This window comes from Passer domesticus, chromosome 8 (genome assembly GCF_036417665.1).
Source record: "Passer domesticus isolate bPasDom1 chromosome 8, bPasDom1.hap1, whole genome shotgun sequence".
Lineage (NCBI taxonomy): Eukaryota > Metazoa > Chordata > Aves > Passeriformes > Passeridae > Passer > Passer domesticus.
Genome location: NC_087481.1, coordinates 56,139,993 through 56,152,724, shown reverse-complemented (window position 1 = coordinate 56,152,724; position 12,732 = coordinate 56,139,993). Strand labels below are relative to the sequence as shown.

General features: G+C 45.2%; 1 protein-coding gene across 2 annotated transcripts in view; it reads right to left on the bottom strand.

The window, feature by feature from the left end:
• The window catches only part of DOCK1 (dedicator of cytokinesis 1), a 265,941-nt gene that overhangs the window by 202,829 nt on the left and 50,380 nt on the right, over positions 1-12,732 (bottom strand). For both annotated transcript variants that reach the window (XM_064431580.1, XM_064431581.1), the window contains exons 19-23: positions 9,482-9,579; positions 6,046-6,135; positions 5,602-5,702; positions 3,553-3,687; positions 101-209 (exon numbers count right to left, since the gene is read on the bottom strand). In XM_064431580.1, the coding sequence (XP_064287650.1) occupies positions 101-209; positions 3,553-3,687; positions 5,602-5,702; positions 6,046-6,135; positions 9,482-9,579 (533 nt within the window). The remainder of the gene's footprint in view (positions 1-100; positions 210-3,552; positions 3,688-5,601; positions 5,703-6,045; positions 6,136-9,481; positions 9,580-12,732) is intronic.

Sequence of the window (12,732 nt, the reverse complement as noted above, 5' to 3'; positions counted from 1 at the left end):
CTTGACTGAAGCAAAGCCAGCTTTTAAGCACAAATAGGCAAATACTCCACTGCCTTATTGTGGTTGAGGATGCAAAACTGGAGATCTGGAAAGCACAAACCTTCACTATGACAGTCTGGTCAGAGTTGCTGCTCATCATCTCATTGATGGACTTGAAGAGCTGCAGCAGAGACTCCCTGAAGTCTGCTTCTCCTTTGTTTTCATACAGCCTGAAAAACAATTGGGTATCATCAGCACAAACCACAATGGAAATACTGCTTTAAAAAGTCTGGTGGCTTTTTTAACAATCAAATGACAAACAGCCACTTTTTGTCTTACATTTTCTCCAGAATTTTTACAACTTCCTTCACTGAATCAAGAACTTTCTTGCACAAAAAAAAAAAAAAAAATAAACAACAAAAAAACAAACCACTGAAGACAAGACAGAGTGGCCAGGCTCGGCCAGCAGGAAGAAGAGATTTTTATTGTGAAATGGCACATGCAGCAGTGCTGCTCCAGTCCCTGGTGAGTCCCTGAGCAGTGCCCCAGTTCCCCGTGCCTGGGACAGCCTCTCCACCCTACAGATGTCTGCCAGGACCCTTGTGCTGATGAAGCCAGAAAGCAGCCAGCAAACTTGCCAGCAATCATTAAAATCTACCAGTGGCCCAAGGTGAGTGACCTTAAACTCTGGGCAAGAAAGAAAGAAAGGCAAGAAAGAAAGAAAGGCAAGAAAGACCCCATCGACCCTCTTTTTGCCAAGACAACACATTTTTTCCTGTGGGAAGGAAGCACTGAGGTTAAATCATGTTTCAGCACTAATTTCAGGCTCAGTTTGCCATGGAGCCAGCACAGCTGACACAGAGCAGTGACTCAGCCCTCAGGCAGACTCCTCACAGCTGAGCTGACCTCTGAGATGCCCCTCTCCCTCTCTCAGATGCTTTCAGGGGGGTAAAAACTGCACAGAAGCACCTGAGCAAAACCAGAGGCCAGAAAAACACAGCCAAGGTGAAGAGCTTGGGCCACTGGTACAAGGAGTGCTGCTGGAATTCTCTGCAGTGGTTTCAGTGCAGAACCTGCCCTGCTCCAGGTGCAGGATGGCACAATCCTCACTGGAAAACGAGGGGGACACCACCACTGGCTCCACATCATCCTTGAAAACCTCCCCTCCTATGGCAGCACGTGGGGCTCACCCACAGCAGGGTCAGCCAGACTTCACATGACCAAAAAAAGAGACTTGGAACCCAGATTAAATCTGAACAGGGGGAGTTTAAACCATCCCACGGGACTGCCAGGCCAGGCTGGACAGGGCTTTGGGCACCCTGGACAGTGGGAGGGGTGGGGTGGGATGAGTTCAAGGTGCCTTCCCACCCAAACCATCCCATGACCCCTTCCCCCAGTTAAACCCATCTTTACCCAGTCAGCTCTGATGGATCAAGAGCCTCACCCAACAAAATCTGGGCTTCCAAAGCCCTTCCTGGTCCCACTGGCTCTGCTCCCCCCAAACACCTGGCACCAAGACACACTGCAGCAGCTCCAGCACGAGCTCAACTCCCTTTCCCTTTCCACAGTTTTCTCCTGGAGTTAAACCCAGTAGGAAGGTCTTGAATGTAGTCTGGAGCTCAGAAAGGGAATTTCAGCCAGAAATTTCCTAGGTACAATCCTTGGACAATTTCTTCATGATCCAAGATCACAGAATCATGGAATGGTCTTGGTGGGAAGGGATTTTAAATCCCATCAAGTCCCACCCCTGCCATGGCAGGGACACCTTCCACTGTCCCAAGGTGCTCCAAACCCTGTCCAACCTGGCCTTGGACATTCCCAGGGATCCAGGGGCAGCCACAGCTGCTCTGGGCACCCTGTGCCAGGGCCTGCCCACCCTCACAGCCAGGAATTCCTTCCTAATATCCAATCTAAAGCTACATCATGATGGATCACATATTGCAGCTGGAAATGGGTTTTTCTTGGGATAAACATGGAGCTCGGGATGTTCCTGCTGCTTTACACTGAAGTTACATGTTAACATTTTTAACATTGTGCTCATAAACCTTTGGAAATCCCAGATATGAAAAAGTTGATTTTAACCTGGACACAGAGGAAATAAATACAGAAAATAAAAAAAAAAAACCCAAACCACTAAATTGTGTTATTTTGCTGTGCACACTTCTATTCCCCTTTTAGGCTAAAATTGGGGGTTATGAAGGATAAAAAACTTGTGAAGTCCCCATTTCCATAATGGGTTTCAGTGTCCCCCTGAACAGATTAGAGAGGTAAAACTTATACCAACAGAAAGAGTAACTGAACTTGACAGCCCAATAAATCAAAATGCTTCAGACAAAAAACTCTGCCTTTCAAAAGGAAGTTATAATAAAAATAAAGTTAGTCACAAATGTGTTCCTACTGTCAGTTAATAACATCTATTTATTTAATATACCTGATATAGCACAAAATCTCTGCAGCTGTGAGAAATCAAGGTTTACACCAGGCTGGTGCTTCCAGCCCTGCCTGGAGGATTTTAAGACTGTGGATTTTAAGACACCACAAGCACTGGGATCATTACTGAGAAAATCAGAGATATTTCTAAAGGTCACTTGCAGTATTTTGCCTTTATGAACCTTTGCTGTAGTGATCAAATAGATGTGCCACCATGCCTTAAGTGGATGAAATTCCATGGATTTATCCAGAACTCAACTGCTAAAATGCTCCATCCATCCATGGAGCCCACCACCCTCTTCCTGAAGTTCAAAATAAGCCATATTTTGGAATAAAAGCTTCAGCTTGCTGCTTGTGATTCCTCAGTGGAGCAGCAGCAATCCTGCATTTTAATCACTCCCAATCACACCCCCCAGGCAGGGCTTCAGTCCTGCAGCAGAGCAAATCAGGCTCCTTCTGCACTCAGGAATTTTGCTGATTAATCCCTTGGCATGGAGGGTTGGTCTCACACTGAAGGGCTCTGAATTTGTGCTTCCCACAAGGAAATCCCACAGCCAGTCCTGGAGGGTCAGACTGTCTGTAAATCCAATCTGCAGCCAGAGGGAATTTTATTTTTTTCTGTTTTCAAGTGATTTGTAGGCCCTGCTACAGCCTCAGTGACATCCAGTATTTTATGAATCTCGCAGCAAGGCTCCTACAGAAATAAATTCCAAGCCCTAAATTAGAGGAAAGGGTGGTGGAGATGGTAACTGAAGAGCTCTACATAAATCCCTTGCAATAAGGTTGTTCCCACTGCTAACAAGCAGTAAAAGGACTCAATCTAAGTGAAGATCCCATCAGCTTGGTTTATAACTTCTGTAACATCCTGTGTATAAAACACAATACAGCAACAGAAGTCTCCCCAAACAGTGCCAAGCTTTAATTGTCCAGAGACCTAAACTGTGATGGTTTTACCAATTCCCTGCTCCTGAAAATACAGATCTCTGCTAAAGAGGGAAAACCTCTCTCCTGAAATAACTTCTCACAGCTTCAAGTATTTCCAAAACAGAGCACTACTAAGCAGTTTTAACTGCTGGACTGTAAAATGTTGGCAGTTTTGGGGCATTATTGGCAATGGGAGGTGCAAGCACTGCCTGTACTCACTGGTTGAACAATATCCTGGAGCGCACAATGAACTTGAAGATGTATTCCAGGGCCTTCATGGCTTTGAAGAGCTGATCAGTGATCCCACACTTCTCAGCATTGTCCACGTATGTTTTCAATACCTTGGTCAGTTTTCTGTTTAAATACAAAAAAAAACCCACAAGCAAGTTACAAGTGTTCTCACAGAATTTCCGTTTTGAAAGGTGTAATGAAAAATTATGTGCCCACAGAGCTACAAAGTTAATTCTTCAACTAATAAACTCACAGTGGTTTTGTTTTGCTGATAAGTAGCTGGCACTTATTTTTGAGGAAAAAAAAAGAAAGAGAAAAACCACAGACCATAACCTAATTTAACACACAAATCTCACAACTTTAACACACGATACAACAAATCTCAGTAAGGCTGATTTTCTGCTGGATATTCAGATTCAGGCTCTGAGAAAGATGCACCTACTAATAATAATCAGAATAATAAAAATAATTAAATTAACTACAAGCATGCTGTTAGAATTAACACAAAGTATAAGTTTCTTCATTCAGCAAGGCTTCCCCTTTAGAAAGCTTTTTCACAGATTTTGGGCTGAAATTAGTAAAATTTATTTCTCAAAGTACACACCAACAGCTGGAAATTCTCTTCTTCCCCATTTTAAAGCCTATCAAACTCAAAAGTGAAACAATTTTCAAAATAATCCCATTCCAGCTCCCTCCCTTCCAATGAATATAAATCAGGGCTTTAATGCAACCACGAGCAATTCCATTTTAAATCATCCCAGCTCCAGTGCATGATCCAACATCCCCACTCCAAGTAAACAAGCTCCACATTATTCCCCACTAACAGCAAACAACACGGAGATCCTGCTGCCTGGGGATTTGTTGGAGCAGGAGCAAACTGCCTGAGAATTTCAAGCAAGCACTTAAAATACTGCCAAGGCCACCTCTCTTTACTTCAGGGCTGAAGGTTGGGCTGGATGATCTTGGAGCTCTTTTCCACGCTGGATGTTCATGAATAAAAGGCAGGGATGGGGCAGGGATCTGTCACAAGACACCTCAAGCCAGAATTCAGCTGTCCCTGTCTCTGCCTCCCTGCACTTGAGGAAGGGAAGGATGCTCTCCATGCCATGAGAGGACCACCCCCAGCTCTTCCTGAGAAGTCCAGGTGATGCAGGATGCTCCACATGAGTGATCAGTGATCAAAATATCAGCCTTGAGACTGCAGGCTCAAAGCTTCTTTGGGAATTAAAGAAGGACCAGGGAAAGGTTCATCCCCAGAGGGTGCTGGCACTGCCCAGGCTCCCCAGGGAATGGGCACAGCCAGAGCTCCAGGAGGGTTGTGAAAACACTCCCAGGGATGCACAGAGTGGGATTTTGGGGTGCCTGTGCCAGGAGCTGAACTGATGATCCCTTCCAGCTCAGGATATTCTGTGATTTCCTGATTTTTCATAATTTTAAAATCAGTATTTTCAAACCTTTTCAGGTCCCTTAACAGAGACTCTGCACCAGCAAAGGGCACCCCAGGTGTCCTGGTTTGGGTTTGCCTTCCCCCCAGCACTGCAGATATCCATCAGTTATTTTTCCTCCAGTCTAACACAGCAGCAAAGATTCCAACTGTCAAAAACTACTTAAGACAACAAAAATAATGAGCCTTTGTTTTTTTGTCTTTCACTGCTTCTTCCCCACACTGACAGTAATGTGGATAATCAGGGTACAGTGTCATTTAATGCACAAAAATCTCCAGTATTTGAAGCATCTTAAATGGACATGATTCCCTCCCAATATGAGAGAGAATTGCTTTTGTTTTCCTTGAAAAACAACTCCTGAAATTGTCAAATCATCCCCTTCTTCACTACAGCACTATCAGAACTTCTCCTTTCACACCACTGAAAGTTGTACCAATCTATTTCAATAAAGAAACAAAGACTAACCCCAGTCTTCTTCCAGACCCTCCCAAGCTCATGGGCACATTCCTAATTAAGCTACATAAGTAGTTAAATAACATTACCTGGAAAAATTCTCCAAGTCACATTAGGAAAAATAAATTTTCCAACTCACGTGTAGGCCAAGGTAGCACTGAAATGCTTCTTGATGTAGGTCTCCAAGACAGGGTTGAAATGTTGAAATTTTCTGTCAGCAATCAGCCCAATGATAAATACCTGAAAAAAAAACAGTATAATTAGTGTGTTAGTCTCAAAAAAATATTTCATTTTTGTCCATTCCCCTTTCTTCTTAGAGAAGAGACATTGCTGGCATTAAAATTTCTGTTCTGCTCCTGTCCTAAATTGTGCTGTTAATCCATTAAAATGACTGGATGTGAGTGCTTCCTTATTTCCTGGGAGGATGACATGATATAACCCAACTCCCTCTGGATCTGAACCTTTAAATGTAATTTTTAAATTAAGTAACTCTCAGCTCAGATCTTCTCCATTAATAAACTTCATTATATCATTAATTCCCCATTATTAGGTACACTTCAGGCCCTCCCCACTGCAGACTCACCAAAGCATCAAACACCAAAGTGTCAAAGGTCTCACTCTCCGAGTTCTCCATCATGATGTTAAACAGGGCATCCAGTGTATCTTGAAGGAACTACAAAGAAACAACACAGCTCTCATCATGCTTTCAAAGGAAAATTAAATTGAGATTTCACACAGGTTTCTACAAGTAAAGGCATTTTAAAAGTTAGCAAAAAACCTGAAAAATCCAACACTTTTCTTTGCAGCAACTCATTTTTAGTGAAGTTGATTATCTATGCACAGGTTATCACTCCAACAGAAAAAACGAAGTCACAAGCCACACTTGGCACACCTGGACAATGAATCTGTGACAATGCTCCAACAAAAGGATTTCCAAACTGCAGATTCAGCACACGCTCGCCAGGCCCATGCATTGCTGGAAACTCGGGTGTTCCAGAGCACAAACCACACAAGCACCTGAGTCTCATGCCAGGGACGTGGGAGCTGAGCCATGGAAGGCACCCAGAACATCCCTGCTCAGGGCTGCAGCACAGCCCCCCAGTCCCAGGGGGATCCCACATGCAGGCATGGGAACAGAGCCCCCCAGTGCTGCCCCAGCCCCAAACCGGCACAGCAAGGTCTTCACTCCCCCTGCCCGGGCACCCCCATCTGTGCAACACCAGAGAAAAAGCAGATTAGTGCCAGGGGCTTCCAGTAAAGCACAAGGACAAAAGGTCCCTAATTGCAGGAGTTCTTCCCAGAGGCAGGAATCCATGCAGTGCCAGAGATACTCATCAGTTCTGCTGGGATGGGCTTGTGCCTGAGCAGCTCCTTCCTCCAGCTGGCACAGACACACAGGGGCTCCTCCAGGGCACAGCCAGGCTGCAGCACAGCTCAGGTTGGGTTGAGAAAGAAGGGGTTAAATGTGGATGGTCCCAGCACACCTGTCTCAAATTATCCCAGGATGGTTTGCGTTGGAAGGGACCAAAAATCCCATCCAGTGCCACCCCCTGGGACACCTTCCAGTGTCCCAGGCTGCTCCAGCCTGGCCTTGGGCACTGCCAGGATCCAGGGGCAGCCACAGCTGCTCTGGGCACCCTGTGCCAGGGCTGCCCACCCTGCCAGGGAAGTAAAATGGAAAAAAAAAAAAGCTTTTGCCTTGTAGATGACACAGAATCTCAACAAGCAGAAGGGAATTGATCCTGGGGTTCCAGCCACAAGAGGCATTCCACATCCTGTGAGAGGGATGGAAAACCAGCCTGACTCCCACCTTCCTCCTTTAAAAATGTTCAGTGAGTCTCCTGAATCAAGCCTGATTCACCTGATCTCCTAAACCTACAGTCAAATGTCAGGAGGCAACCCCATTCACAGCTGAATGTCAAACTCCTTAAACCAAGCACACAGAGTCACAGTTCGTGCTGCTGAGGATGAAAAAACAGAAAAACCCCAATTCTTGCAGCTGGTCTTAGCCCAGTCCTGGGGAAGAGCCAGCTCATAATTTCACCACGGGGGCAAAAGGAAAACATCACCTTCTCACAGCCTTACTCATTCCATTAAAGAAGATGTGCAAATAAAGCACATTAAAGGCTGGACTTGATGTTCTAAAGGTTGAACTCCATGATCTCAGAGGTCTTTTCCAACCTAAATGGTTCTGTAATTCGAAATGATTCTGTGGCTGCTGCCAGCTGGCAGGGAGGGAAGTGCAAAGCACAGTTTGGAGCCTTGACAGGAGAAGTTTCTCTCTTGGTCTGAAGAGAAGTTGCACTCTCGGGTCCCACACACTGAGTTCCCTGGAAGCCAAAGGATGGTTGGGAGGTTGATCAAGCCTTGATTTCACATCCAGGCAGCTCAGCCTGACTTTCATGAGCAGAGCTCAAGTCTGAAATCAGTTCACCAGTAGCAGCAGGAAGAGCACAGCAGAGATGCTGCTGCTGAGTGAAAGGGGCAGGACATTTCTCAGGTGGCATGAATAATTCCTACACTATTAGTTTACATTCTCATACTGCACAGACTCTGCACAAATGGAGCCAGAGCCTCTGGGGAAGGGAGATAACATTTACAGCTTCCACACACTCTGGGAACAGGCACAGGATGGGGAGCTGGGCTCATCTCCACTCAAATAAATGAACACCAGTAGGCCCAGGACCTTTACTGGGAGTTTTAAAAACAGGTTTAACAGAAAATAGGAATGTGTTTTATCACATCAATACTTTCTCTAAAGATATCCAGGCTGCACGGGGTATTGTAGTTAAAAACATGAGGGGCAAAGAAAGCTGGAGGAACAGAAAGGAACAGTTACAAACCAGATCCTGCAATGGAGCAGCCCCACAAAGATGGAACAGTGCTCCAACAGGTGGAGAATGTAAGCACTGACCCTCCAAAAAAAGGATAAAAATGGTGGTGGAAGCAATATTAAATACTTCCTCTTCTGCCCCCTGTATGATTCCACTTGTGCTCAGATCCCTGGGAGCAGGAGAAGGGAATCCCATTGGTCCTGAGAGTGTGCCAGGTGCAGAACCCACTCCAAAACTGCTTTTACCTCAACCCCATTAGTGGTGCATCCTGAGGCAATCCCTGATCCCACCCAGCAGGAACGTGCCATGCACTCTGGGATGTCACATTTGGAGAGGGGGGAGAACTCCAAGTGGCAGAGCCATGGCAGAGCTCAGCAGGAGCCAGTTCCACAGGCAAGATTCTGCTCTCAAATGACCCAGGACAAAACCACAGCAAGCAGAACCTTCCTAAGACACAAACCTGTGGGACCCCACCTTCCCCACCCTCCAAGGAGGGCAAAATCAGCCTTCCCAGGTGTTTTAAGTTACTTCAAGCTGAGGCTTCATTATGCTTTTATTAAACAACTAAAAAATCCCCTGAAGTAAGGAAACAACTCTCCAGGGTCACCTGTCCCCAAGTACATCTTTTGACACTCTTTTAGATTTGATTTATTACAACACCTTCAATAAAGTCCCAGCCTCCTCTTTTGCACAGCTGAATCTGTCTTTATGTAGCTCTCTGCAATCACTCAGTGGCCTTGGCAAATGTAAATAACTTGGCTCAGCTAAATGTTTCCAGAAGTATTTTTTAAAAGAAAACAACAGCAGCACACACTAGGATTGCATTCCACATCCATAGATCAAAAATACATTTAGCATCACCATGTAAGACTTCCAAGATGGTCTAATCTTGCAAAGAAAAACACTTTTTTTTATGTATCTGTATATAAAAATTCACCAAAGTGCTAGAAAAAAACAACCTAATTTTCAGAAATGTACATTTGATGTGTGCTTTATCAGTTCTCAAACATCTGAAATGTTCCTGGAGGGCAGGGAGAGGAGCATCAGCACGCTGAAGTCTGAGGTTGCAGGTTGCAATTTAATGTGCAAATGAGTGCAGGGAGGTTGAGGGGGAAAGTGTGGGGAACCAAAAAAAAAAAAAAAAGACACCTCAAAATCTGAGATTTTTATAGACAAACTCATTACCTTGACCACTTCACCACCATCAACTTTCATCAGCTGCTTCAAGTTCTGGTGCAACAGGCTCGTGTTGGATCTCCACTTCAGCAGTCCCAAGAGATCAACTAGGAATAAAAAAAACCCAACAATTATCTCCTGTAGGCTCCTTCCCTTTCCTCACTCTCCACCACCACATGCAGGACAAAGTTTTATTTCCTCACTTCAGCCTTTTTCCCTGGACAACAAGGTATTTCTGGTACCCTCTGACACTGCAGAAAGCTGGGACAATCCTTCTGCCCCAACAGAACTCTGAAAGGCTTTCAGAAAAGCAGCCAGCTTTTGAAATATCAGCAGGGAAATCTAGGCCAAGGAAGCCTAGTCCCTGGGTTTTTGATTTGCCGTACACAACAGTTGTGTATTTAGAAAAAAATGCCAGAATGAAATTAGTCAGCCACCAACACAGTCATATCTACAGGGCAGTGACTCTCCCAGCATTAATGGCTCCAGCTTCTCTGCTCTCGCTGCATAAACTGAAGAGAAAATAAAGCACAATGAAGCACAAAGAGCTGCAAACTCACTGAGGGTGGGGGAGAGCTGGGTGATGAATACCTGCCAGTGCCCACGCTGCTTGGCTGCTCTCTGAGGGCACAGCCCAGATGATGCCAGGGGTCCCATCCCCAAACCCTGCAGCCTGAAGATGGAGTCACTCCAGCACTCCTGATCAGTCAGGGAATGCAGGAGGCCAGCTCTCTCCATCTGTCATGGCAAAGATTCCTTCAGGGAACACTCCTGGGGAGGAGCTCCCAGTGGGGTCCCCCTGCAGAGCAGCAGCTCCCTGGGAAATACCAACCCCAGCCCTGGAGCCAGCCCTGCCACAGACCCCAGAGCCCACACTCCTCCTGCCTCTGCCAGAGCAGCCTCAGGGGAAAGCTCTAACCCAGGAAAAAACAGTTTTCAGCATAAAACAGAACTCCCAGCAAGTCCTGCTCAGGAGAAGCTTCAATAACAAACTGAGCACGATGATCTCAAAGGTCTTCTCCAACCTCAATGATTTTATGGCTAATTTAAAGACTCACTACCTTCAGTTCAGCCCCTGGCCCACCTCCCCATGTAATTCATATTGTGTGAATTCTGCCCAAAATCACTCAAAGCAGGCACTTCCAACAAATACCCCCTCACCTCTTTGTTATTCAGGCTTTCAAAGCAACCAACACAGCATTTACCAAGGCATGAATCTGCAGAGTTTATTCTGGAAATTATCTGCAGAGACTGAAAGCAGCTGCTTTGCTTTTCTCAAAAACCTTTCATTTTAAGTAATAAATGAAATTACTTCTAGTGGAAAGCACTACAGTGCTCCTTGGAAAGAGTCCCCTCTGAGCAGCACTCAAACCAAGCCTTCTCATCATCTCTTTGTGAGGAGGAATCAAGAGAGTTTTACTACATTAAAGCTTTGAAAGAGTTGAATCCAAGTCCTCCATTCCTTTTAATACATCCTACAAGAAGTCTATAGCCTGAACCCAAAGTCTTAGAAACTCAGTATTAACAAAAAAAAAAAAAAAAATTGCTTCTGGAAGCAAAGCAAAGATGCCTCCATGAGTTATCCAAAGTGTTTCATGGATATATTTATATCAGCTTTCCACCCCTGAATTTGGCTGCAGTCTGACTTCTAACAAGGCATCAGCTTGACAGAAGAAATGATGTGAACAAAAGCCAGCCCACAGACGAGCTCTGAACAGCATCATGGATTGCCCCAAGAAAACAAACCCACGTGGACTGGCAGCGTGATGGCACAGCAAATGCTAAATGAATATACATTTGTGAGCACAAAATGTCAGTGCAGGCCAGCTGAAAGGGAAAAATAACTCACAGGGTATGGAAAAACAGGCACTGGCTTGTAATGCAAGCATTAATTAAGCCCAGCAAAGCAGCAGTCAGGCACTAATCCCACTCTTTTCACAGGGCTGTGTGTAAAATAATGCAGAAAAGGGATGTAAAACAGTATTTTAGCCTATAGAAAACAGGAATGATGGAGTAAGCCTAGGTCAATGAAATTTGAGGTTAGAAAACATCAGGAGGAAGAGAAAATGAGGCAGCCCAGAGCAGCTGGGGCTGCCCCTGCATCCCTGGCAGTGCCCAAGGCCAGGCTGGACACTGGGGCTGGAGCACCTGGGACAGGGGAAGGTGTCCCTGCCATGGCAGGGGTGGCACTGGGTGACCATTACGGTCACTTCCAACTCAAACCTGTCTGGGATTCTGTGATTTCCCACTGCAAAAGGTTTAAACAAACACCCAGACTGCAAAGTCCCCAGCAGCAACTTGGCTTTATTAATGTGATTTATCATTCTGTGGACTGCACATGAAGAATGTTCTTTTACAGGGTATTTAACAAGTGGAAGGAACCACCCCAAGTTCCTGCCTATCTGCTTTCCTTAAAGATTCCTGGATCTATGCAAAAGCTTCCCCTATAGAAACACCCAAACTTTTCCCAAAGCCCAGCCACTGAATTCAGTCAGATAACATTTCCCCTCTAACTAAATTCCCATCTGTTCTTTGAAATTCTCTGCCTTCTTGACTTTAACATTTGATTTTCCAGTCTGTGTCATTTTAATTTTAATTCTTTGCTTACATTTTCACTTTTTATGCCACTATAGCACTTCAATTTGTCCTGTGTGTTGGAGTTTTTTTTAATTATCAACTGTGCTAGGCCAAATCCCTCCCAAGAGCTCTTCAAACTCCTGGTCTCCCCAGTTCCTCCAAGTCCTGACTCCAGTGAAGGAACAGCCACTACTATCCAGAAATTCCAGTCCTTCAGGCAGAAGAGAGAACAGAAATTCTTGGAATAAGCTTTTGAGGTGCCCTGGATGCTTCCAACAGCAAATCCACGGGGACAGCACAGCCAGCTCTGCCCACTGATAACTGAACATTTTCCCAGCAAGCCATTAATGAATTTTCAGTTCTGTTCCCATGACCCTGATAAATAAAAGGACATCCTGGAAGTCTGGGAAGAGGCACCAGGAGCATTTACTTCCACAGGCACTGAGAGTTTCTTCTCCTCCTCTTTGTCTTATGTCATCACTCTTCCTCAAAATGAACTGCAAAATCCAGGAGAAGGCCAGGGAATGTCCTGCTTTGATAAATTCTGCTCCAATCACTAAAAACTGGTCAAGCGTTAAACTGAGTAGACACCTCACACCATCACTCTCTCTCAAAGTCTCAGCAGTGGCCAAGTTGGTTATTTTGAAGACTTTTCCATGCTAAGGACATCGATTACTGATGGA